The following is a 25,925-nucleotide window of genomic DNA, read 5'->3' on the forward strand; positions in this document are numbered from 1 at the left end:
GAAGGAGGGAGAGGGGGGGGGGGGTCGGTGAAGCCCACAGGAGGTGGAGGGGATTTAAGGATGGAGAGGGGGGTCAGTGAAGCCCACAGGAGGGAGAGGGGATTGAAGGAGGGAGAGGGGGGTCAGTGAAGACCACAGGAGGGATAGGGGGAGGGGATTGAAGGATGGAGAGGGGGGTCAGTGAAGCCCATAGGAGGGAGAGGGGGAGGGGATTGAAGGATGGAGAGGGGGGTCAGTGAAGCCCACAGGAGGGGGTGGGGGAGGGGATTGAAGGAGGGTGAGGGGGGGTCGGTGAAGCCCACAGGAGGGGGAGGGGATTTAAGGATGGAGAGGGGGGTCAGTGAAGTCCACAGGGGGGAGAGGAGGAGGGGATTTAAGGATGGAGAGGGGGGGGGGGTCGGTGAAGCCCACAGGAGGGGGGAGGGGATTGAAGGAGAGGGGGGGGGGGGTCAGTGAAGCCCGGGGGAGGGAGAGGGGATTGTAGGAGGGAGAGGGGGGTCAGTGAAGCTCACAGGAGGGAGAGGGGGAGGGGATTGAAGGATGGAGAGGAGGGACTGTGAAGCTCACAGGAGGGAATTGAAGGATGGAGAGGGGGTCTGTGAAGCTCACAGGAGGGAGAAGGGGAGGGGTTTGAAGGAGGGAGAGGAGGGTCAGTGAAGCCCACAGGAGGCGCAGGAGATTGAAGGACTGAAGCGCTAGTCAGTGAACCCTCAGGAGGGATGTGAGGATTGAGTGGTTACTGGGCTGTGAGTTTGGAGGGTTTACGGTAAGGTGGACCACTGGTCACTGGGATCAGGTGATTTACGAGTCTCGAACGCCGTATCTGGTTGTGCACAATGGAAAATTAGGAATTTTAAACCATTCCGTCTCTTCCTGATCGTTTTGGGGAAGGATCTAATATCGAATATACATCTGACAGCAGAAAGCAGGGATAGCAGCAGCAGCAGCATCCTGGGGGTGACAGCACTGGCAGTGGGAGGATGAAGCGCTGATTAAAGCGGTGTGTTCGAGGCCCTGTGGGGGGATTTGCAACATGGGGATGTGCTACAGTCTGCGGCCGCGGCTGTTCAGCGATCCCATCGCGGCGTCCGTGTCCAACCCGAGCCCGGACTCGGAGCTGCCGCCGCCGCCGCCAGCAGCAGCCGCTCCGCACCGTGTGGACACGGAGCTCCGCCGGGGGGACACCGCGGGCACACTGCGGAGCTCCGGCTGGCAGCAGCAGCAGAACGGGGGAGACCGCGAGCGGCTGCAGCTGCCGCCGCCTCACAGCAGCAAGAAACCCCCCGAGAAGCAGAACAAGAATTGGGACAAGCTGCGGGCGGAGGAGAAAGAAGCGGAGAGAGAGGCGAAGAAAGTCAGCAAATACATCGACAAAATCCTGAAGGAGCAGAAACGTGAATACAAGCAAACACACCGACTGCTTCTGCTGGGTAAGCTCAATGCATGCCCCCCCCCCCCCCCTGTATTTGTTTGGGTGATTTATTATAGGGATGCATTCCATAATTAGTGTGCACGACCCAATTTATTTTCAATGTGCTTTTCTTCCTCTGTGTCTGCAAGTTCGGCTCTGATCTTATACCACAGTTTGCATTCTTCATCCATCATGTTATTGAGGTTTGAGACCAAAACATTCAAACTTTTATTTCCAAAAATGTGTAGCAGGTGTCAAACGACGAGAATGGTATTGAATGATCACAGGGCACATGGGGAACTGCTCATGCTGGAGGTCTGAATTAATACTGGAATGTTCTGAGGATGTAAGCTGTAGGATGGATAGAGGGGGACCAGTGAATGTTTGGGTTTTCAAAAAGACTCCATAAGTTGCCGTGTGAAAAATGTTCTTGCACAAGTTCCGGATTCATGAGGTTGAGGGCACCATTAGCGTGGGTAGAGGATTGGTCAAAAGATAGGAACACCGAGCAAGAACAAACAGGACATTTTCAAGTTAGGAGGGGTTTTTTTTGCTGATGGGATGGTGCAAAGATCAGTATCAAAGTCGTTAATAGAAGATTTTGTCACTCTAGAGGGTTGTGAATCTTTGGAATTCTTTATTCTCAGAGGGCTGGATGTTAAATTGTTGAGTATAGTCAAGGTTGAGATCAATATAACTTTGGACTCTTAAAGGGATCAAATTACATAAAAGGATTGGGTGGATAAAGTTGAGTTGAGGCTGAAGATGATCACAATCTTGTTGGGTGGTGCAGAAGGCTCAAGGATTGTATAGTCCATCCTGCCCCTAATACATCCTGTTACTGTGTTTCCTATGTTGGATTTTTTGGGATTTGTTTATTGTCACGTGTAACAAGGTACAGTGAAAAATATTTTTCCGCGAGCAGCTCAACAGTTCATTAAGTACATGAAAAGAAAAGAAAATACATAATAGGGCAACACAAGGTACACAATGTAACTACATAACACCGGCATCGGGTGAAGCATACAGGGGTGTAGTGTTAATCAGGTCAGTCCATAAGAGGGCCGTTTAGGAGTCTGGTAACCGCAGGGGAGAAGCTGTTTTTTAATCTGTTCGTGCGTGTTCTCAGACTTTTGTATCTCCTGCCCGATGGAAGAAATTGGAAGAGTGAGTAAACCGGGTGGGAGGGGTCTTTGATTATGCTGCCCATTTTCCCCAGGCAGCGGGGGGTGTAGATGGAGTCAATGGATGGGAGGCAGGTTCGTGTGATGGACTGGGCGGTGTTCACGACGCTCTGAACTTTCTTGCGCTCCTGGGCCGAGCAGTTGCCATACCAGGCTGTGATGCAGCCAGATAAGATGCTTTCGATGGTGCATCTGTAAATGTTGTATCTGGAATAGACAAGTTAATCTTTTGGCTATTTTGGAATTGGCATGGGTAATGCCTCCAACGTGAATCCACTTTACTGACTGACCTTTTGTGTATTTCCAGTACATACTACTTATTCAAAGGCTGTTTCTCCTGGAAAGTTAAAAAGGCTACATTTGAAATTATTGTGATTCTAGCGAGTATACTTGTTTTCTTAAAGGCTAACCCTGGTTTTCATTCAACCATAAAAAAAATTGTCAATCATATTCATGTTATTTATAAGTAATTAAGTACACCAGGTATTTAAATTAAGTTTGTATTTGTGGTTTGGAATTTCAAGTGAAACAAATAAGCTCAGATTGTTCAAAGTGTAATGCAAGATTTAAACAGAAAAGGCTCCTTTTCTCTTTTCAGAATACCAACTCTACAATCTTTCCATTGCAGCATTTAGCCATTTTAGTGATTCCAGTGTCCTGATCTTGCCTGCTATTTTCAGCAACACATTCCACTTGTTGATTTTGTGTAAGTCGATACTTCCTGATGTCAGCCCTTGATTTGCCATTCTCCTGGGATGGATGAACTATATCACAAGGCAATTAAGGGAGGAGAATTGTGAAATAAGAAATAACTGTGGCCATTTTGAGGAAGATAGTAAAAATGGAAATGTTTTCAATGGGTTAGCAAATATACAAATATAGTTCCATATTTTGCGGCAAGAAGCCATACCTGTAGCAACAGACTTACTAATCTGCCCTTTGTATTTGGAAATCCAGACAAATTAATAATGAGACAAAGTGAAAGAATACTTTTTTGAAAATAAAATGAAGTAGATCTCACACAAGAAACTTACAGACTAATGTCACTCTGTAGAAAGGTTGAAATGTGTGTGTGTGAATTAGTAACTAGTTAAAGGAAAGGTGCAGAAGCAATTTGTAAGATGTGTCAAAATGAATAGAGGAAGTGAGTAGGGTACTGTTTGAGTACATGTTGTCTAACTTTGTGTTCTAATGTACATAAATTATTTGAATTTGCAATCCTGCAAGGTGACTAGATTTTCAGATATCAAGCAAGCGGGAGACTAGATTTTAGAGGAGGCAGCCAAGAACTTGGAAAGAGAGCTTGGCAAGTTTTCATCTGTTATCAGTGACAAATGACATTAAGTATCGATTAATAAGAGACAGGTTTACATTTGTAAAGAGTTGTTCCACAGGATGTCCCAAAGCACTTAGCTGGCTGGAATCACTGTTGTAATGTAGGAAATATTATAATAGAGTTCAGTATGGACAGATAGAAAGTACTGTATGGGTTAGAAGAATAAATAGAAAATGCTTGTATTGATAGGTACAATATATTGTGTTAACGAGAGAGGTTTAAGACTTGGTAGTTTTAGTTAACTTGTGAGATGACCATGAATGGGGCAGCAGGATGTTGGATTGGTTGAATTGAAGTCTTCACTCTCCGCATTAACTGCTGTGCAGTGGACGATCATCGAATAAGCTATTCAGCCTCACTCATTGTGCCTGTTCTGCCAATTCATTTAATTATGGATTTTCTGTATCTCAGCTCAATTTTCTCGCCTTTGTTGCATATCTCTCGATACCCTAATGTATCTGTTTCAGTCTCAAATTGCCCCAGAATCTCAATATTGTTGTGGGCGGGACTTTTAGATTTCCATTAACCTGTGTATTTAAATAAAAGTCTTTCAAATTTAAAGTATTTTCTTCCCATTTTAAGATTTTGTCGTCTTGTTCTGGATTGCCTCATCAAAATAAATGGTTTCTCCATACTTACCTCATGGAATCCCTCCATAATGTTTTAATACCTCAAATAGATCACCTCTCAATCTTTTCAACTCCAGGGAAAACAAACCAAGTCTATGTACTTGCCCTCATGATATAATCCTTTGAGCCCTGGTTATTGTTCTGCACGTGACTCTCCAAGGCCAATATATCTTTCCGAAGTTCGATGCCTAAAAATGAACCCCCAAGAGTTTCACAAAGGCTCTCCAATTGAAGCCTCACTTTTGCATTGAGATAAAGGCCAACATTCTATTAGTCGTTCTGCTTAGTTTTTTAACCCACGCAATATCTTTTAATAATTTGTGTGCATAGATATCTAAATCTCTTTGCTTGTTTGCAACTCTTGAGTCCTTGTGATTGAGCAAATATTCTGATTGTATTGTATTCAGATCCGTGGTGAATGACTTCACTTCCTATCATGAGCATGCCCACTTGTTTAATCAGCCTCTACCTCTTTGTATTATCAGTGCAACTGAGGCCAGGTGTTAGTCATGAGGAGTGACTAAATAAAGGGCTTCCGAACTTCAAATAGCTCCTTGAATGATCCTTGTGAGGAAAGAGCAAACCGTCTCAGAGCATGTTAAAGGTTCCGAGATTTCAAGGTTACATTTTGAGGGACAAGTTTAAGGCATATGCCAGGAAATATATCTTTGCATGGGAGGTGATCAGCAGTTAGGATGGTTTGCCATGAATGGTGTGCTGAGACTTGAGCACTCAATTTGTTCAAGAAATATGTAGATGTTGTAATCAAAAAATGGTTGTATGAGGTCAAACGGACTGAAAAGGCAATGGCCCTTAAAACTGTATTGTCTGAGATTGAGATTTCTGCCTCCTCTGTGGTATTTGCCAGGTCAACTCTGGTTGCAAATTATAATTGCAGCACAAAACCGCTATCAGTGTTGTCCTGTAATGAATTTGTGCCAGAAGTTAGGTGTATCTCTTACTTAATTTGAAGGTTGTTTGAATGATTAGGGGAGGGAAGGAATTAAATCCTTTTCATATTGAACAGATTTTTGGCTGACCGAAAATTCACCCGTGATATTCAACTCCAGCTAAGATCTTATGGCACTGTGTATGCATGCATACCTATAAACATAGGTGTTTTATTTTTAATGCGGAGCTATGAGCTCCTAATGGGCAGTCAAGAACATTGAACAATCGAGGCGTAGTTACGGAAAAGGTTTGTGCTGTGTACAATGAGCAGGAGATGGAAAGAATCTGCCTAATCAATATGACTGTTTCAATGTTAATGTTCTGCTGCTGATCACAAGCGTCCTTTCAAAGGATGCTGCCTCAGTTTAAAAATAATAGGGCTGTAGACTGATTTGAAAATTTGCAAGTGTCTAATGGAAGTGCTGTACTAAATTTCTATGTCCTATACACACCCTGTATGAGTGAGTACGATGGGTTTCGGAAGCAATTGCCGTTATCTCTGACTAAATCATATTGATGTCTCTGATGAAGTGTCCATGATGCAAGAGAAACCATGGGATGGCCAACTCAAACTGGTTCTCTTCTGTTTGGTGATGTGAGAGTTTATTTTTTCTGCTTTTCATTCCCATGCACAATGGGTTAACATAGTGTTGCAACAATCTAGATCGCAGATGATTTTTGGATATTGAGAATGCTCCTAATAAATTGATCAGGTTACACAGCAGTTTAGTTGGTCAGGTGCAAAGATGTGTAGAGTTATGATCTGGAATGTGATGTTGAATCGGTGGTGGAATCAAAAAAGGGGGAGGAGGGCAGGGTGGGACTAATTAGCTCATTTTCTTTATTAAGAGGCAATTTAGCGTGGACAATCCACCTGCCCTGCAAATCTTTTGTTTGTGGGGTGAGACCCACGCAGACACGAGGAGAAATGTGCAAACTCCACATGGACAGTGACCCAGGCAGGGATCGAACCCGGGCCCTCAGCGTCGGGAGGCAGCAATGCTAATTTTTTTGCTCTTTAACCACGCTTCATGCGTAGACTGGAAGCACGCCCCATGCGTAGATTAGAAAAAGGGGAAAATAAACTGCCCATAAAACTCTGATCTGGGATTTGAATGAAGGTGAAAGCAAATGGAATTAGAGGGTGATTACCAATATGTGACAAATCCAGTTGGTGCTCCAATACCTCAACTACTACTGCATTGCTATAAAATGAGAACTTTACTTTCGCAAAGGAGCTATAAGGCAGTTGTGGTGGGAATATGATTGCTACTGAAGGTCCTGAAATAGACCCATACAGGTGAGTTTCACTGGTATCTCTGGAGACAGTAGCACTCCCAATAGCAACACAAACAGTTGCATTGGATTTACACACTGTCAATATTGCTGGTTTCCAGGGGGCTTTCTCTACCCATACACGTAGTGTTTTACTTTTGCCAGCTTGTACTTACCTTCCTCAGCCATTGGAATACAGTGGTGAAAACTATGACTTTAAAACAATCGGCAGTGTAAAATCTTGTGTACACACTTGTATGTAAGAGCTAGTGCTCTATAAATAGGTCAATTTTAACAGCACTGACATTCAGGTCAGGTAATGTATTACAGGACTACATCAGGAAGTGATTCTGCAATATAAATAAGGCTGCCACATTCCAGCACAAAAGTTGACCTGAGGTAGTACATGCTGGACCCGAGGTAGTACATGCTGGATACAATCACTGCTGTCATTGAGCATTAATTAGATGGGAGAAAACTTTTGCCGCTCATAAAAGGATCGAGGCACAGATTGAAAGTAATCTGCAAAAGGGGCAAAGGAGAAAAACGTTTTCACTCAATGAGTGGATCGGGTCTAGAACGCACTGGCTGGAAGTGTGGTGGAGGCAGGTTCAGTTGAAACATTCAAGACAGCATTGTATGATTATTGAAATAGAAAATGTACAGGGGAAAACGCAGGAGAATGGCACAAGTCATAATGCTCATTTGGAGAGTCTGTGCAGACACAGTGGGCCAAATGGTCTCCTTCTGCACCGTAACAATTCTGTGATATTAATCATTCTGGAAGCCTCAATGTTAGCTTGTTGGTTACCTTTCCGAATTTATAGGTAGTTGAGTACACATGCTGAACACTAGAGGTGAAGAAACCAGTGTGCCCTTGTGCGGTGCAGTATCTGAGAGGAGATAAGATTTGGGTACACACGTGTCAGGTACTGAGAGTGTTGGTCTTCTTTTGCCACGTCACTAATTTGTACGGGTGACTGGCAGGAACTTTTGCATTATAACTGAAGATCAGTCAAGCATCTAAACCATAAACACTGAAGCCATAGCATCTTCAAAATGGAGAGGAACCAGATGGCCTAATGTTCTCTTTTGCGCTTTCAGTGACATATTGGATGAAATGAAGAACGAACAGTCGGAGACTGTTGTGCATCCTGTCATTCCAGGGGCACACACGTTATCCGAGAACAGTTCTGACCGAGGTCTACAAGATTATGAGGGGCATGGATAGTGTGGATGGGCAGGCACTCTTTTTCCCAGGGTGGAGGGGTCAGTCACCAGGGGGCATAGGTTTAAGGTCCATGGGGCAAAGTTTAGAGGAGATGTGCGAGGCAGATATTTTACGCAGAGGGTAGTGAGTGCCTGGAATGTGTTGGGTCAGGGGCGGTTGTGGAAGCAAATACATTAATGGTGTTCAAAAGGCATCTTGACAAACACATGGATAGGATGGGTATAGAGGGATACGGCACAAGGAAGCGCTGAGGGTTTTGGCAAAGGTTGGTATCATGACCAGCACAGGCTTGGAGAGCAGGAGGGCCTGTTCCTGTGCTGTATTGTTCTTTGTTTTATTATTCTTTGTCCTTTCTCACCCCTACCTGTTCCTTGTGCAGCATATTAACAATGAACAGATTATGTAGCTCTGGAGTTTAATAGCTAGATACTCCAGCATGATGAGCACTGCTTGGAAATGGGAACATTTTCTATTCAAGAAGCTAGTCCCAATATCCCATTACTGGTTCATTAGGAGTAAAGTCCCCTTCACGCTTCCTGAGCAACCCCCCCAGCAACAGTGAGATAGTGTTCATTTCTCTAGCCATCATGTGGATCCGGGTGCCTGGTTTTGCATTGTGGCCCCACACCTACTATAAGTTGCATTGAAACTACCCAAACTCATTTTCTAATGGTCCTTTTACAGACAGCCAACCTCGGAGACTTTTTGAGAGATAAAAAATCATACTTTTACTGGTTTTCTGCGGCAGACCCCCCCCCTCCCCATGTCTATGTTAATTCTTTTGAGAGACCATGAGACTTGGGGTAGGAATAGACCATTCAGCCCATTGAGTCTGCTGCTCCGCCATTTATTTAGATTATGAATGATCTGATATGATAAAACTCAATACCACTTTCCCACCATATCCCCATGATCCTTACTGATCAAAAATCTATCCAACATACTTACTGACCTAGCCTCTACAGCTCTTTGCGGTAAAAAATTCCATAGATTCATAGGGCGGCGTGGTAGCACAGTGGTTAGCAGTGTTGCTTCACAGCTCCAGGGTCCCAGGTTCGATTCCCGGCTTGGGTCACTGTCTGTGTGGAGTCTGCACGTTCTCCCCGTGTGTGCATGGGTTTCCGCCGGATGCTCCGGTTTCCTCCCACAGTCCAAAGATGTGCAGGTTAGGTGGATTGGCCAGGCTAAATTACCCTTAGGTTAGGTGGGGATACGGGGATAGGGTGGAGGTGTGGGCTTAAGTGGGATGCTTTGTCCAAGAGCCGGTGCAGACTTTTTTTTGAATATTTTTAGTGTCTTCCACCGTGAAGACTGACGCAAAGTATTTGATTAGCTCCTCTGCTATTTCCTTGTTCCCTATTATTATTTCTCCAGTCTCATTCTGTTAAGGGTCCTATGGGTTTTTTAAACTTTCCCAATTCTCTGGTTTACCACTAATCTTCGCCACATTCCAAGTTTTTTTTTCAGTTTGATGGTATCCTTCACTCCCTTGGTTAACCATGGTTTATTTATCCCCTTATTAGAATCCTTCTTCCTCACTGGGATATATCTTTGTTGTATCTAACTGCACAAAACATTTGGAACAAAATTAATGAGTTAACAGCGCAAATAGAAGCAAAAGGGTATGATTTGGTGGTGATTACTGAGACATGGTTACAAGAAGACCAGGTCTGGGAATTGAATATCCAAGGGTATTCAGTATTTCGGAAAGATAGATTGAAAGGAAACGGAGGTGGTGTAGCGTTGCTGGTGAAAGGGATCAGTGCTGTCATGAGAAATTATATAAGCACTGGAGATCAAGATGTGGAATCCATCTAGGTAGGAATAAGAAATAGCAAAGGGAAGATGTCCCTTAGGAGTAATCTATAGGTCCCCAAACAGTAGTTCCAGTATAAACCAGGAAATACGGGGGAGCTTGCAAGAAAGGTTCGGCAATAATCATGGGTGATTTTAATATACACATATACTGGATTAATCGAATTGGCAAGGATAGCCTCGATTGAGAGTTAATTGAATGTATTAGAGATTGTTTCTTGAAACTATATGTTGTAGAACCAACCAGGGAATTCTGAATTTGGTTTTGGGTAATGAAGAGAGGTCAATTGAAGATCTCCTGGGGGTTAAGGATCCTCTAGGGAATAGTGACCACAGTATGATCGGGTTCCAAATTCAGTTTGGGGGCGCGAAAGTGGACTCCCACACTAGCGTTCTGGAATTATACAAAAGTAATTACATACGCATGAGGACAGATTAGGCCTGAGTAGAGTGGGCAGGAAGGCTGAACGGTTGGACAGCTGATGAACAGTGGCACATGTTCAAGGAGATATTCAATTCCTCACAACTAAAATATATCCCAGTGAGGAAGAAAGATGGTAAGAGGGGTAAAAAGACATCCATGGCTAAACAAGGAGGTTAAGGACAATATAAAGACAAAAACTAAGGTGTAGCGTGTGGCAAAGGAGGTGGCCGGCTGGAAGATTGGGAAACTTTCAAACATATACAGTGAATGGTAGAACCCTCAAGAGTATTGAAAGTCAGAGAAATCTAAGTGTACAGGTCCACAGGTCACCGACAGGGGCAACACAGGTGGAGAAGGTAGTCATGAAGGCATACGGCATGCTTGCCTTCATTGGCCGGGGCATTGAGTATAAGAATTGGCAAGTCATGTTGCAGCTGTATAGAACCTTAGTTAGGCCACACTTGGAGTATAGTGTTCAATTCTGGTCGCCACACTACCAGAAGGATGTGGAGGCTTTAGAGAGGGTGCAGAAGAGATTTACCAGAATGTTGCCTGTTATGGAGGGCATTAGCTATGAGGAGCGATTGAATAAACTCGGTTTGTTCTCACTGGAATGAAGGAGGTTGAGGGGAGACCTGATAGAGGTATACAAAATTATGAGGGGCATAGACAGAGTGGATAGTCAGAGGCTTTTCCCCAGGGTAGAGGGGTCAATTATCATAGAATTTACTGTGCAGAAGGAGGCCATTCAGCCCATCGAGTCTGCACCGGCTCTAGGAAAGAGCACCCTACCTAAAGTCAACACCTCCACCCTATCCCCATAACCCAGTAACCCCACCCAACACAAAGGGCAATTTTGGACACTAAGGGCAATTTATCATGGCCAATCCACCTAACCTGCACATCTTTGGACTGTGGGAGGAAACCGGAGCACCCGGAGGAAACCCACGCACACACGGGGAGAACGTGCAGACTCCGCACAGACAGTGACCCAAGCCGGAATCGAACCTGGGACCATGGAGCTGTGAAGCAATTGTGCTATCCACAATGCTACCGTGCTGCCCTAGTAGGTTTAAGGTGAGAGGGGCAAGGTTTAGAGTCGATGTGCGAGGCAAGTTTTTTACACAGAGGGTAGTGGTGCCTGGAACTCGCTACCGGAGGAGGTGGTGGAAGCAGGGACGATAGTGTCATTTAAGGGGCATCTTGACAGATACATGAATAGAGGGATACGAACCCAGGAAGTGTAGAAGATTGTAGTTTAGTCGGGCAGCATGGTCGGCACGGGCTTGGAGGGCCGTAGGGCCTGTTCCTGTGCTGTACATTTCTTTGTTTGTTTGTTCTTTGTATAAAGGGATACTAAAGTAGTAATAAAAAGTGCTGAGGTAAATTACCGAAGAAAGCTAGCACAAAATATCAAAAAGGATAGCAAAAGCTTCTCTAAGTACATAAAAGGGAAGAGAGTCACGATAGTGAATGTTGGTTCCTTGGAGGATGAAACTGGAGAGTTAATAGTGGAGAGCACAGAAATAGTGGAGATGCTAAATCAATACTTTGTCTCAGTTTTCACGGTGGAGGAGACTGGTACCATTCCTATAGGAATGGGCAATTCAGGGAGAAAGGGAGGAACTTAGAACAATCAGCATCAATAGGGAAACGGTACTCAACAAACTATTGGGATTGAGGGCAGACAAGTACCCCGGGCCTGATGGCCTACATCCTGTTAAAGGTGTTGAGGGAAGTGGCAGCAGAGATTGTGGATCCATTGCTCCGGTTTCCTGGACACGGGAAAGATTCCAGTGGATTGGAAAAATGCTAATGTAACGTCCTTATTCAAAAAGGGAGGGAAGCAGAATGTGGGAAATTACAGACCAGTCAGTTTAACATCTTTTCTTGGGAAATTGTCCGAATCCATTATTAAGGAAGTAATATCAGGACATTTGGAAAGTCAAAACGCTAATACAATATAATATCTTTATTGTCACAAGTAGGCTTACGTTAACACGGCAATGAAGTTACTGTGAAAAGCCCCTAGTCGCCACATTCCGCGCCTGTTCGGGCACACAGAGGGAAAATTCAAAATGCCCAAATTACCTAGTAGCACGTCTTTCGGGACTTGTGGGAGGAAACCGGAGCACCCGGAGGAAACCCACACACAGGGAAAACGTGCAGACTCTGCACAGACAGTGACCCAAGCTGGGAATCGAACCTGAGACCGTGGTGCTGTGAAGCCATAGTGCTCACCACTGTGCTACCGTGCTGCCCCTCACATCATCACTATCCATCAGTGTCAGCATGGTTTTATGCAGGGCAAATAATTTGCCATAGTTCTTCAAAGATGTAAAAAGCAAAGTGGATTATGGGGATACTGTAGATGTTGTATATCTGGACTTCCAGAAGGCATTTGATAAGGCTAGGTCACATGGGGTTAGGGGTAACCTATTAGTTTGGATAGAAGACTGGCTGATGGACAGACGACAGGGAGTCTGGATAAACGGGTCTTTTCCTGGAAGGCAAGATGTAACTCGTGGGGTGCCACAGGGGTTCGGTTCTTGGGTCCCAATTATTTACAATCTATATTAATGACTTGGATACAGGGATTGAAGGTTTCCAGCCAAATTTGCAGATGACTCTAACTAGGTGGGAGAGTAAGTTGCAATCAGGACATAAGAACCTTACAAATGGATATAGATATGTTAGGAGAGTGGGCCAAAATGTGGCCAATGGAGTTCAACATGATGAGGTCATCCATTTTGGTTGTAAAAATGGAAAGACAACTTATTATCTAAATGGAGAGAGACCTCGGGATGCTCTGATGCAGAGGGATCTGGGTGTCCTCGAGCATGAATTGCAGAAACCTGGCCTGCAGGTACAGCAGGATAAGACCGCACCTGGAGTATTGTGCACAGTTTAGATCCCCTTGTTTGAGGAAAGGTGCAGTGGCATTGGAGACCGTTCAGAGGAGGGTCACTAGATTGGTGATTCCAGAGATGAGGGGTTTGTCTTATGAAGAGATTGAGCAGTTTTGGCCCATACTCTTCAGAGTTTAGAAGAATGAGGGAATATCAAATTGAGGTATATAAGATGGTAAAAGGTATGGATACATTAGACGTAGATACATTAGATGCTTCCTCTTGTGGGGGATTCCAGAACGAGAGGTCATGTCTCAGGATAAGGGGGAGCAAATTTAAGACCGAGATGAGGATAAACTACTTCTCCCAAAGGGTTGTGAATGTGTGGAATTCGCTATCCCAGAGTGCGGTGGATGTTGGGACAGTGAATAAATTTAAGGAGGAGTTAGACACATTTTTAGTTAATAATGGGTTGAAGGGTTACGGACAACAGGCAGGTCGCTGGAGTCAAGGCCACAGTGATATCAGCCAGTTGAACGGTGGAGGAGGCCCATGACGCCTACTCCAAGTTATAGAACATAGAGCATAGAACAGTACAGGCCCTCCAGCACACGTAGTTGTGCCGACCATTTATCCTAATCTAAGATCAACCTAACCTACACCCCTTTAATTTACTGCTGTCCATGTGCCTGTCCAAGAGTTGTTTAAATGTCCCTAATGACTCTGACTCCACCACCTCTGCTGCAGTGCATTCCACGCACCCACCACTCTCTGTGTAACGAACCTACCTCTGACATCTCCCCTAAACCTTCCTCCAATCACCTTAAAATTGCCCCCTCGTGACAGCCATTTCCACCCTGGGGAAAAGTCTCTGGCTATCCATTCTATCCATGCCTCTCATCACCTTGTACATCTCTATCAAGTCACCTCTTTTCCTTATTCGCTCCAGTGAGAAAAGCCCTAGCTCCCTCAACCTTTCTTGATAAGACATGCCCTCCAGTCCAGGCAGCATCCTGGTAAATCTCCTCTGCACCCTCTCCAAAGCATCCACATCCTTCCAATAATGAGGCGACCAGAACTGGACACAATATTCCAAGTGTAGTCTAACTAGAGTTTTATAAAGCTGCAGCAAAACCTCGCGGCTCTTAAACTCAATCCCCCGTTAATGAAAGCCATCACACCATACGCCGCCTTAACAATCCTATCAACCTGGGTGGCAACTTTAAGGGATCTATATACGTGGACCCCAAGATCCCTCTATTCCTCCACACTTCCAAGAATCCTGCCTTTAACCCTGTATTCAGCATTCAAATTTGGCCTTCCAAAATTAATCACTTCACATTTATCAAGGTTGAACTCCATCTGCCACTTCTCAGCCCAGCTCTGCATCCTGTCAATGTCCTGTTGTAATCTGCAACAGCCCTCAACGCTATCTACAACTCCACCAACCGTTGTGTCATTGGCAAACTTACTAACCCACCCTTCCACTTCCTTATCCAAGTCATTTATAAAACCCACAAAGAGCAGAGGTCCCAGAACAGATCCCTGCGGAACACCACTGGTCACCGACCTCCAGGCGGAATACTTTCCGTCCACTACCACTCGCTGTCTTCTTTCTGCCAGCCAATTCTGTATCTAGACAGCCACATTTCCCTGTATCCCATGCCCCCTGACTTTCTGAATGAGCCTACCAAAGGGAACCTTATCAAATGCCTTGCTGAAATCCATATACACCACATCCACTGCCCGACCTTCAACAATGTGTCGCATCACATCCTCAAAGAATTCAAAGAGGCTTGTAAGGCATGACCAGCCCCTCACAAAGCCATGCTGACTTTCTTTAATCAAATTATGTTTTTCTAAATAATCATAAATCCTACCTCTCCGAATCCTTTCCAGTATTTTGCTCAAGAGACGTAAGACTGACTGGTCAGTAATTCCCAGGGATTTCCCTATTCCCTATCTTGAACAGGGGAACAACGTTCACCTCCCTCCAATCATCCGGCACTACTCCAGTGGAGAGTGAGGATGCAAAGATCATCGCCAATGGCACAGAAATCTCCTCCCTTGCTTCCCGTGGTAACCTTGGGTATATCCCGTCAGGCCCAGGGGACTTATCTATCCTGATGCTTTTCAAAATTTCCAGCACAACCTCCTTCTTAATATCAACCTGTTCGAGTCTATTAACCTGGTTCACACTGTTCTCATGGGCAACAATGTCCCTCTCTCTAGTGAATACTGAAGCAAAGTATTCATTAAGGCCCCCCCGCCCCCCCCCCCCCCCCCCCACCTCCTCAGAGGCACAAAGTCCCTCCACTCTCACTCTGATCATCCTTTTATTTCTCACATAAGTGTAGAACACCTTGGGGTTTTCTCTAATCCTTCCGCCAGGGCTTTTTCATGCCCCCTTCTAGCGCTCCCAAGTCTATTTTTGAGTTCCTTCCTGGCTACCTTATAACCTTATAGAGCCGTGCCAGATCCTTGCTCCCTCAACCTTGCGTAAGCTTCCTTCTTCCTCTTGACGAGAAGCTCCACCTCTTGTCATCCAAGGCTCCTTCATCTTACCATTCCTTCCTTGTCTCAAGTGCTCCTTAAACAACCCCTACATTACTGTTGTGCATTTCCCTGAGAACAACTGTTCCCAATTTATGCTCCTCAGCTCCTGTCTAATAGCAGTATAGTTTCCCCTCCCCCAATTAAATACCTTCCCATACTGTCTGTTCCCATACTGTCTGTTCCCATACTGTCTGTTCCCATACTGTCTGTTCCCATACTGTCTGTTCCCATACTGTCTGTTCCCATACTGTCTGTTCCCATACTGTCTGTTCCATGACTGTAGTAAAGGTCAAGGAGTTGTGGTCACTTTCACCGAAATGCTCTCGCACCGAGACATCTGACACCTGGCCTGGTTCGTTGCCAAGCACCAAATCAAATATGGCCTCCCCCCTAGTCAACCTATCTACATATTGAGTCAGGATTCCTTCCTGAACACACCTGACAAAATCTGCTCCATCCAAACCATTTGCACTAAGGAGTTTCCAGTCAATATTAGGGAAGTTGAAGTCACCCATGACAACAACTCTGTTATTTCTGCACCTTTCCAAGATCTGCCACCCAATCTGTTCCTCCATCTCTCTGCTGCTATTGGGGGTCTATAGAAAACTCCCAATAAAGTGACTGCTCCTTTCTTGTTTCTGACTTGCACCCATACTGACTCAGTAGACAAACCCTCCTCGACTATCTCTCCTGCAGCTGTGGTGCACTCCCTAATTAACAGTGCCACTCCCCCTCCTCTTTTACCACCCTCCCTATTCTTCTTAAAACATCTAAACAACCATTCCTGCCCCTGTGAAATCCATGTCTCCGTAATGGCCACAACATTGTAGTTCCAAGTACTGATCCATGCTCTAAGTTCATCTCCCTTATTCCTGACACTCCTTGCATGGAAACAGACACACTTTAACCCATCCCACTGCGTGCAACTTTGCCCGATCAACTGTCTATTCTTCCTCACAGACTCGCTGCATACTATTGCTGCCCGATCAACAGCTACCAGGGGCTGGTTTAGCACAGTGGGCTAAACAGCGGACCTGTAATGCAGAACAAGCCCAGCAGTGCGGGTTCAATTCCCGTACCGGCCTCCCCGACCAGGCGCCAGAATGTGGCGACTAGGGGCTTTTCACGGTAGCTTCATTGAAGCCTACTTGTGACAATAAGTGATATTATTATTATTATTATTATTATTATTCCCTATCACCTAATCCGTAGCTCTGGTTCCCATCCCCCAGCCAAACTAGTTTAAACCCTCCCGAAGACCTCTTGCAAACCTCCCACCCAGGATATTGGTTCTCCTCCAGTTTAGGTGCTACCTGTCTTTCATGGAAAGGTCCCACCTTCCCCAGAAGGTATCCAATGACCTACATATCTGAAGCCTTCCCTCCTGCACCAGCCTTGTAGCCACGTGTTCAGCTGCACTCGTTCTCTGTTCCTTGCCTCAATAGCACCTGGCAACGGTAGCAATCCTGAGATTACTACTTTGCTCGTCCTGCTATTTAGCTTCCAACCTAACTCCCTAAAATCACTTTTTTGATTCTCGTCCCTTTTCTTAGCTATGTCGTTGGTGCTTATGTGCACCACAACTTCAGGTTTTTCACCATCCCCTTAAGAATCCTGCAGACTCAATCTGAGACATCCCTGACCCTGGCACCCGGGAGGCAACATACCCTCCGGGAGTCTTGTTCACGACCACAGAATATCCTATCCGTTCCGTCTCCTATCACTACTGCTCTTCTATTCTCCCCCATTTCCTTCTGAGCCACAGAGCCAGGCTCAGTGCCAGAGACCTGACCGCTATGGCCTTCCCCTGGTATTGTCCCGTCAACAGCATCCAAAATGGTATACTTGTTTTGAAGGGGAACTGCCACAGGGGATCCCTGCACTGTCTGCCTGTTGCCTTTACTTTTCCTGACTGTAACCCAGCTACTATTGTCCTGAACCTTGGGTGTGGCGAACTCCCTGGATCTCCTCTCTATTACCCTCTCTGCCTCCCGGATGATCCAAAGTTCATCCAGCTCCAGTTCCCTAACATGGTCTCCAAGGAGCTGGAGTTGGGTGCACTTCCTGCAGGTGTCATCAGTGGGTAAGAATGGTGGTGTCCCTCACCACCCACATCCTATGGGAGGAGCATGCAACTGCCCTAGCTTCCATCCCCTCTGATCTGAATTCCCAGACATTTAAAAGGAAAAAAAAAATTAAAGATTAAATACTCATTAGGCCCTTAAAAAAATATATACTGCAGCTACTCTCTCAAGTGAACTCTCTAAAATTGGTGATTCTGCTAAATGATAAAAGTATAGCTTGCTGCCCCCTGAAAAAAAACAACACTTACCTTACAGAATGTAGCTGAGATTCTGCCCTGTTAACCAGCTGGAACTCTGCCCTCTCACTCTGCTTCCAATCAACTGCACTCTGTAAACTCCCGGCTCCCCTCACGCTCTTTGAGGAAATGTAGGAAATGAAAGGAGCACCTTGCTCCCTCTTCACCAAACTCCCTCAGTCACTGAACTCCCACTTTAGCACGCTAATGCAGCCCAAAGTCAGCACTTCAGTGCAAACAAAGCCAGCACTGAAAGATTGTCCACTTTTATCCTGTCTAAATCTAGCCTCTGAAAACTGGCTTAATCCAATTAGTTCTTGTGTTCTAAGAAATAACTATTCTGTTTAATTCTACCTTCCAGCTCTTGCTCTGTAGCCCTGTCGGTAACAGCACCTCAAGCACAAATCCGGTGTCCTTGATCAATAAGGGGATTTCTTGATTGATTAGGATGGTCACGACTGGGAGTTAAATATCCGAGCGTATCAAACTATTCGGAAAAACAGAGTGGCTAGTAAGGGAGGTGGTGTAGCTCTGTTATTTAAGGATGACATCCGGGCAATAGTAAGGGATGACATCGGTGCTATGGAGGATATGGTTGAATCTATTTGGGTGGAAATCAGGAATAGTAAGACGAAAAAGTCACTGATAGGAGTAGTCTATAGGCTGCCAAATAGTAACATTATGGTGGGGCAGGCAATAAACAAAGAAATAACTGATGCATGTAGAAATGGTACAGCAGTTATCATGGGGGATTTTAATCTACATGTCGATTGGTTTAACCAAGGCAGCCTTGAGGAGGAGTTTATAGAATGTATCCGCGATAGTTTCCTAGAACAGAATGTAATGGAACCTACGAGGGAACAAGCGGTCCTAGATCTGGTCCTGTGTAATGACACAGGATTGATTAATGATCTCATAGTTAGGGATCCTCTCGGAAGGAGCGATCACAATATGGTGGAATTCAAAATACAGATGGAGGGTGAGAAGGTAAAATCAAGCACTAGTGTTTTGTGCTTAAACAAAGGAGATTACAGTGGGATGAGAGAAGAACGAGCTAAGGTAGACTGGGAGCAAAGACTTTATGGTGAAACTGTTGAGGAACAGTGGAGAACCTTCCAAGCGATTTTGCACGGTGCTCAGCAAAGGTTTATACCAACAAAAAGGAAGGACGGTAGAAAGAGGGAAAATCGACCGTGGATATCTAAGGAAATAAGGGAGAGTATCAAATTGAAGGAAAAAGCAGACTAAGTGGCAAAGATTAGTGGGAGAATAGAGGACTGGGAAATCTTTAGGGGCAACAGAAAGCTACTAAAAAAGCTATAAAGAAGAGTAAGATAGATTATGAGAGTAAACTTGCTCAGAATATAAAAACAGATAGTAAAGGTTTCTACAAATATATAAAACAAAAAAGAGTGGCTAAGGTAAATATTGGTCCTTTGGAGGATGAGAAGGGAGATTTAATAATGGGAGATGAGGAAATGGCTGAGGAACTGAACAGGTTTTTTGGGTTGGTCTTCACAGTGGAAGACACAAATAACATGCCATTGACTGATAGATATGAGGTTATGACAGGTGAGGACCTTGAGATGATTGTTATCACTAAGAAGGTAGTGATGGGCAAGCTAATGGGGCTAAAGGTAGACAAGTCTCCTGGCCCTGATGGAATGCATCCCAGAGTGCTAAAAGAGATGGCTAGGGAAATTGCAAATGCACTAGTGATAATTTACCAAAATTCACTAGACTCTGGGATGGTCCTGGCGGTTTGGAAATTAGCAAACGTTACACCACTGTTTAAAAAAGGAGTATAGGCAGAAAGGGGGTAATGAAAGGCCAGTGAGCTTAACTTCGGTAGTAGGGAAGATGCTGGAATCTATCATCAAGGAAGAAATAGCGAGGCATCTGGATGGAAATTGTCCCATTGGGCAGACGCAGCATGGGTTCATAAAGGGCAGGTCGAGCCTAACTAATTTAGTGGAATTTTCTGAGGACATTACCAGTGCGGTAGATAACGGGGAGCCAGTGGATGTGGTATATCTGGATTTCCAGAAAGCCTTTAACAAAGTGCCACACAAATGTTGATGCATAAGATAAAGATGCATGGCATTAAGGGTAAAGTAGTAGCATGGATAGAGGATTGGTTAATTAATAGAAAGCAAAGAGTGGGGATTAATGGGTGTTTCTCTGGTTTTCAATCAGTAGCTAGTGGGGTCCCTCAGGGATCAGTGTTGGGCCCACAATTGTTCACAATTTACATAGATGATTTGGAGTTGGGGACCAAGGGCAATGTGTCCAAGTTTGCAGACGACACTAAGATGAGTGGTAAAGCAAAAAGTGCAGAGGATACTGGAAGTCTGCAGAGGGATTTGGATAGGCTAAGTGAATGGGCTAGGGTCTGGCAGATGGAATACAATGTTGACAAATGTGAGGTTATCTATTTTGGTAAAAATATCAGCAAAAGGGATTATTATTTAAATGATAAAATATTAAAACATGCTGCTGTGCAGAGAGACCTGGGTGTGCTAGTGCATGAGTCTCAAAAAGTTGGTTTCCAGGTGCAACAGGTGATTAAGAAGGCAAATGGAATTTTGTCCTTCATTGCTAGAGGGATGGAGTTTAAGACTAGGGAGGTTATGCTGCAATTGTACAAGGTGTTAGTGAGGCCACACCTGGAGTATTGTGTTCAGTTCTGGTCTCCTTTCTTGAGAAAGGACGTACTGGAGGGTGTGCAGAGGAGATTCACTAGGTTAGTCCCAGAGCTGAAGGGGTTGGATTACGAGGAGAGGTTGAGTAGAATGGGACTGTACTCATTGGAATTTAGAAGGATGAGGGGGGATCTTATAGAAACATATAAAATTATGAAAGGAATAGATAGGATAGATGCAGGCAAGTTGTTTCCACTGGCGGTGAAAGCAGAACTAGGGGGCATAGCCTCAAAATAAGGGGAATTAGATTTATGACTGAGTTTAGGAGGAACTTCTTCACCCAAAGGGTTGTGAATCTATGGAATTCCTTGCCCAGTGAAGCAGTAGAGGCTCCTTCATTAAATGTTTTTAAGATAAAGATAGATAGTTTTTTGAAGAATAAAGGGATTAAGGGTTATGGTGTTCGGGCCAGAAAGTGGAGCTGAGTCCACAAAAGATCAGCCATGATCTCATTGAATGGCGGAGCAGGCTCAAGGGGCCAGATGGCCTACTCCTGTTCCTAGTTCTTATGTTCTTATGATTGAGGGGGTCAGCGGTTATATTCACAAGTAGGCTTCCATTAACACTGCAATGAAGTTACTGTGAAAAGACCCGAGTCGCCACATTCTGGCGCCTGCTCAGGTACACTGAGGGAGAATTCAGAATGTCCAGAAGGCAGGAGAATGGGGATGAGAACATATCAGCCATGATCGAATGACAGAGCAGACTCAATGGGTCAAATGGTCTAATTCTGCTCTTATATCTTATGGTCTTATGAACTATTTTCAGAAACGTCTGCCATTGCTGATCAACCATCTATCTTGCTATATTCTTTTCCCAGTCCACTCCAGCCAAGCCTGTCCTTATTCCTTTAAAATTATAATAATCTTCATTATTGTCACAAGTAGGCTTCCGTTAACACTGCAATGAAGTTACTGTGAAAAGACCCTCGTCACCACATTCTGGCACCTGTTCGGGTGCACTGAGGGAGAATTCAGAATGTCCAAATTACCTAACAGCGTGTCGTTTGGGACTTGTGGGAGGAAACTGGAGCGTCCGGAGGAAACCCACGCAGACACGGGGAGTACGTACAGGCTCCACACAGACAGTGACCCAAATGGGAATCGAACCTGGGACCCTGGTGCTGTAAAGCAACAGTGCTAACCACTGTGCTACCATGTACCCTGATTTAAGTGTAGCACAGTTGTTTCTGACCTAAGTTTCTCATTCTCAAACTGAATGCTAAATTCAGCCATGTTATTGTCACTCTTTCCTAGGCGATCTTTTACTCTGAAATTGTTTATTAAACCTGCCTCATTACACATCAGCAGATCCAAAATAGCCTGATCACTGGTTGGACCCACAACATATTGTTCTTGGAAACTGTCCCGAATACACTCTGTGAATGCTTCCTCATGGCGACCTCTGCTAATCTGAATTTCCCAATCTTAAATGAAGATTAAAGTCACCCATGATTAACGTACTGCCTTTTTTTTTTACATGCATTTATTATCTCCTGATTTATTCTATGTCCGACAGCATAGCTGCTGCTAGGGGGGCCAATGGACCCCTCCCACCAATGTCGTCTTCCCCTTGTCATCTCTTACCTCCACCTATATGGATTTTACATCTTCTGATCCAAGATCATTTCTTGCTATTGTACTTATTCCATCTTGTACTAACAAAGCTACCCCACCATCCTTCCTTCCTTATGAAAAGTCACATACCTCTGAATATTACTTTTTTTCCCGCTTTGACTCTATTTGTGGCATTTTAAAATGTTTGTGCACTGTCTCTTCCTGCCTGAGTATCGTTACCTAAATAGCTGCTTTGCATGATGTCATATCCTTTTGCTTTGTAAACCTACATATCCCCTCTACAAAACTGCCCCTCCCGTTATTTAGAATAAAGCCTTCTCTACTTCCTTAGTTATGCAGTTTGCAAGAACACTGCAGTTCAGATGTAGGCCGTCCCAACGGTCCAGCCCCCACTTTCTCCAGTACTGATATCAGTGCCCCCGAACTAAATCCCACTTCTCCCACACCAATCTTTGAGCCACGTATTCATTTCTAATTAATGAACCCTACGCCTATTTGCACATGGCTCAGGTAATAATCTAAAGATTATAACCTTGGAGGTTCTGTTGTTTAATTTAGTGCCTAGCTTCTCAAATTCTCTGTGCAGAACCTCTTTCCTCGTTCTACCTAGAGGGCAGCACGGTAGCACAGTGGTTAGTACAGTTGCTTCACAGCTCCAGGATCCCAGGTTCGATTCCCAGTATGGGTCACTGTCTTTGTAGAGTCTGCACGTTCTCCCCGTGTCTGTGTGGGTTTCCTCCAGGTGCTCTGGTTTTCTCCCACAGTCCAAAGATGTGCAGGTTAGGTGGATTAGCCATGCTAAATTGCCCTCGGTGTTCAAAAAGGTTAGGTGGGGTTACTGGGTTACGGGTGTGGGCTCAAGTGGGGTGCTCTTTCCAAGGGCCGGTGCAGACTTGATGGGCTGAATGGTCTCCTTCTGCACTGTAAATTGTATGATTCTATGATATCATTGGTATATAAATGGACCACAACAATGGGATCCTACTCCTCCTACTGCAAGTTCCTCTCCAGCCTGGAGCAGATGTCCTGAACTTTCACCGCGCAGGCAACACAGCAGTCGGGACTCTCGATCCTGGCTACAGAGAACAATGTCTATTCCCCTAACTTCACAATCCCTGACTACAACTACATTTCTCTTACAAGGGCAGGAGTTGAGGCTCCTGCAGTGCTATTTCTTGGATCCCTCGATCTGCCTCACTTGTAGTCGCACGCTCATGTCCTTGACCACTGATCAAATTCAACGTAGTTAATCTAAAGTGTGTGACTGCCTCCTGAAACACAGCATCCAGGTAACTCTCCCCCTCCCTGATGTGTTGCAATGTCTGAAGCTCGGACTCCAGCTCATGAACCCTTGAGTTGAAGTCCCTGGGGCAACATTAGCTACAGATGTGGTCGCTGTGAGCCACAACAGGGTCCACCGGCTCACATGCTGCAGCTACAACACATGGCCTGACCCTGCATCCCCAGTTTAATTAGATTTTCAATTTGCTCCTGATCTTTAGTTTTCTCACTAACTATATTATACCTAGCCTTCAATCTCAAAGCAGCTTGAGCTGACAAGTGACAAGTTACATTCGCACCACACAAGTGCCAGGCAATGACCACCTCCTACAAGAGAAAATCTAACCATCGCCCCATGACATTCAATGGTATTACCATCGCTGAATCCCCCACAATCAACATCCTGGAGGTTACAATTGATCAGAAACTGAACTGCGCTAGCCACATTAATACTGTGGCTAGCAGAGCAGGTCAAAGGCTAGGAATCCTACGGCGAGTAACTCGCCTCCTGACCCCTCCAAAGCCTGTCCACCATCTACAAGGCACAAGTCAGGAGTGTAATGGAACACTCTCCACTTGTCTGGATGAGTACAGCTCCAACAACAGTCCAGAAGCTCAACACCATCCAGGACAAAGCAGCCCAATTGATTGCTCCCCCTTCCACAAACATTCACACCCTCCATCACCGCTGAACAGTGGCAGCCGTGTGTACCATCTACAAGATGCACTGCAGTAACTCACCAAAGTTCCTTCGACAGCACCTTCCAAACCCACGACCACTACCATCTAGAAGGACAAGAGCAGCAGATACCTGGAAACCCCACCACCTGGAGTTCCCCCCCCAAGTCACTCACCACCCTGACTTGGAAATATATCGCCGTTCCTTCACTGTCACTGGGTCAGAATCCTGGAACACCCTCCCCAACAGCACAGTAGGTGTACCTACACCTCAAGGACTGCAGCAGTTCAAGAAGGCAACTCACCACCACCTTCTGAAGGGCAACTAGGGATGGGCAATAAATGCTGGTTTAACCAGCGACATCCACATCCCAAAATTAATTTTTAAAAGTCCGCAACGATAGAAGAGAGAAATACTCACCGACCAAACATTGTGGTGTGATATTACACGGGTGTGCTCACTTGATGTTGTAGGATTGCTGCAACCTATCTCCCTGCTCTCCAGCCTTTGTCTGCTCCTGCCCCCACTGGCCTGTAGACCTAGTAAGGGACACGAGACACAGCATACCTCCCTCCCACATGTCCTGAAGCTCCCGCACTTGTTTCAACTCCAAAGTTTCTTCGCTGCAGCTGGCACTCTGAGCTATTTAAGCTATTCTTGTTCATTTCACAGGATGTGGACGCTGCTGTCTTGGCCAGTGTTTATTCCCTATTCCTAAGTGCACTTGGAAAGATGGTGGGGGCAGGAGCAGGCGAAGGTCGGTATTCCCAAAGGAGAGGGACATGTTGATTGGTGGTGTTCAGAGGGATGTGTAAACACTTTAGAACAGGTCGTTATTACAAGGGAGGAAGTGTTAGGTGTATTAAAACACATTAAGGTAGACAAATCCCCAGGGCCAGATGCATCTATCCCAAATTACTGAGGGACGCAAAAGATGAAATCACTGGGGCTCTGACATAAATTTTTGTGTCCTCAATGGCCACAGGTGAGATCCCAGAGGATTGGAGGATAGCCAATGTTGTACCATTATTTAAGAAGGGTTGCAAGGATAGTCCGGGTAATTATAGACCAGTGAGCTTGATGTCTGTGATGGTGAAATTGTTGGAAAAGATTCTCAGAGATAGGATCAATGCACATTTGGAAGTGAATGGATCTGGATCGGCACAGGCTGGGAGGGCTGTAGGGCCTGTTCCAGTGCTGTAGTTTTCTTTGTTTTATTTGCGACAGACAGCATGATTTTGTACGAGGGAGGTCATATCTCACTAATTTGATTGAATTTTTTGAAGAGGTGACAAAAATGATTGACCAGGGAAGGGCTGTGGATGTTGTCTACATGGACTTTAGTAAAGCATTTGATAAGGTCCCTCATGGCAGGCTGGTGCAAAAGATTCGATCACTTGGGGTCAGGGGTGAACTAGCTGGATGTATCCAGAACTGGCTTAGCCAAAGAAGACAGAGGGTAGCAGTGGAGGGGTGTTTTTCCGAATGGAGGTCTGTAACTAGTGGTGGTCTGCAGGGATCAATTCTGGGAACTTTGCTCTTTGTAATAGATATAAATGACTTGGAAGAAAATATAGCGGGTCTGATTAACAAGTTTGCGGATGATACTAAGATTGCAGGAGGTGCGGATAGTGATGAAGATTGTCAGAGAATACAACAGGATTCAATTGTAAGGGGAATAGACAGGCGTTTCTGTGGCCGCAAA

General features: G+C 45.0%; 1 protein-coding gene across 1 annotated transcript in view; it reads left to right on the forward strand.

Moving 5' to 3' along the window:
• The first annotated feature begins 702 nt into the window (after positions 1-702).
• Positions 703-25,925, forward strand: part of gnal2 (guanine nucleotide binding protein (G protein), alpha activating activity polypeptide, olfactory type 2) — a 550,721-nt gene continuing 525,498 nt past the window's right edge. The window contains exon 1 of the mRNA XM_072468384.1: positions 703-1,430. Coding sequence (XP_072324485.1) covers positions 1,034-1,430 — 397 coding nt within the window. The 5' untranslated portion in view covers positions 703-1,033. The remainder of the gene's footprint in view (positions 1,431-25,925) is intronic.

This window comes from Scyliorhinus torazame, chromosome 11 (assembly GCF_047496885.1).
Source record: "Scyliorhinus torazame isolate Kashiwa2021f chromosome 11, sScyTor2.1, whole genome shotgun sequence".
In the NCBI taxonomy this organism is placed as follows: Eukaryota; Metazoa; Chordata; class Chondrichthyes; order Carcharhiniformes; family Scyliorhinidae; genus Scyliorhinus; species Scyliorhinus torazame.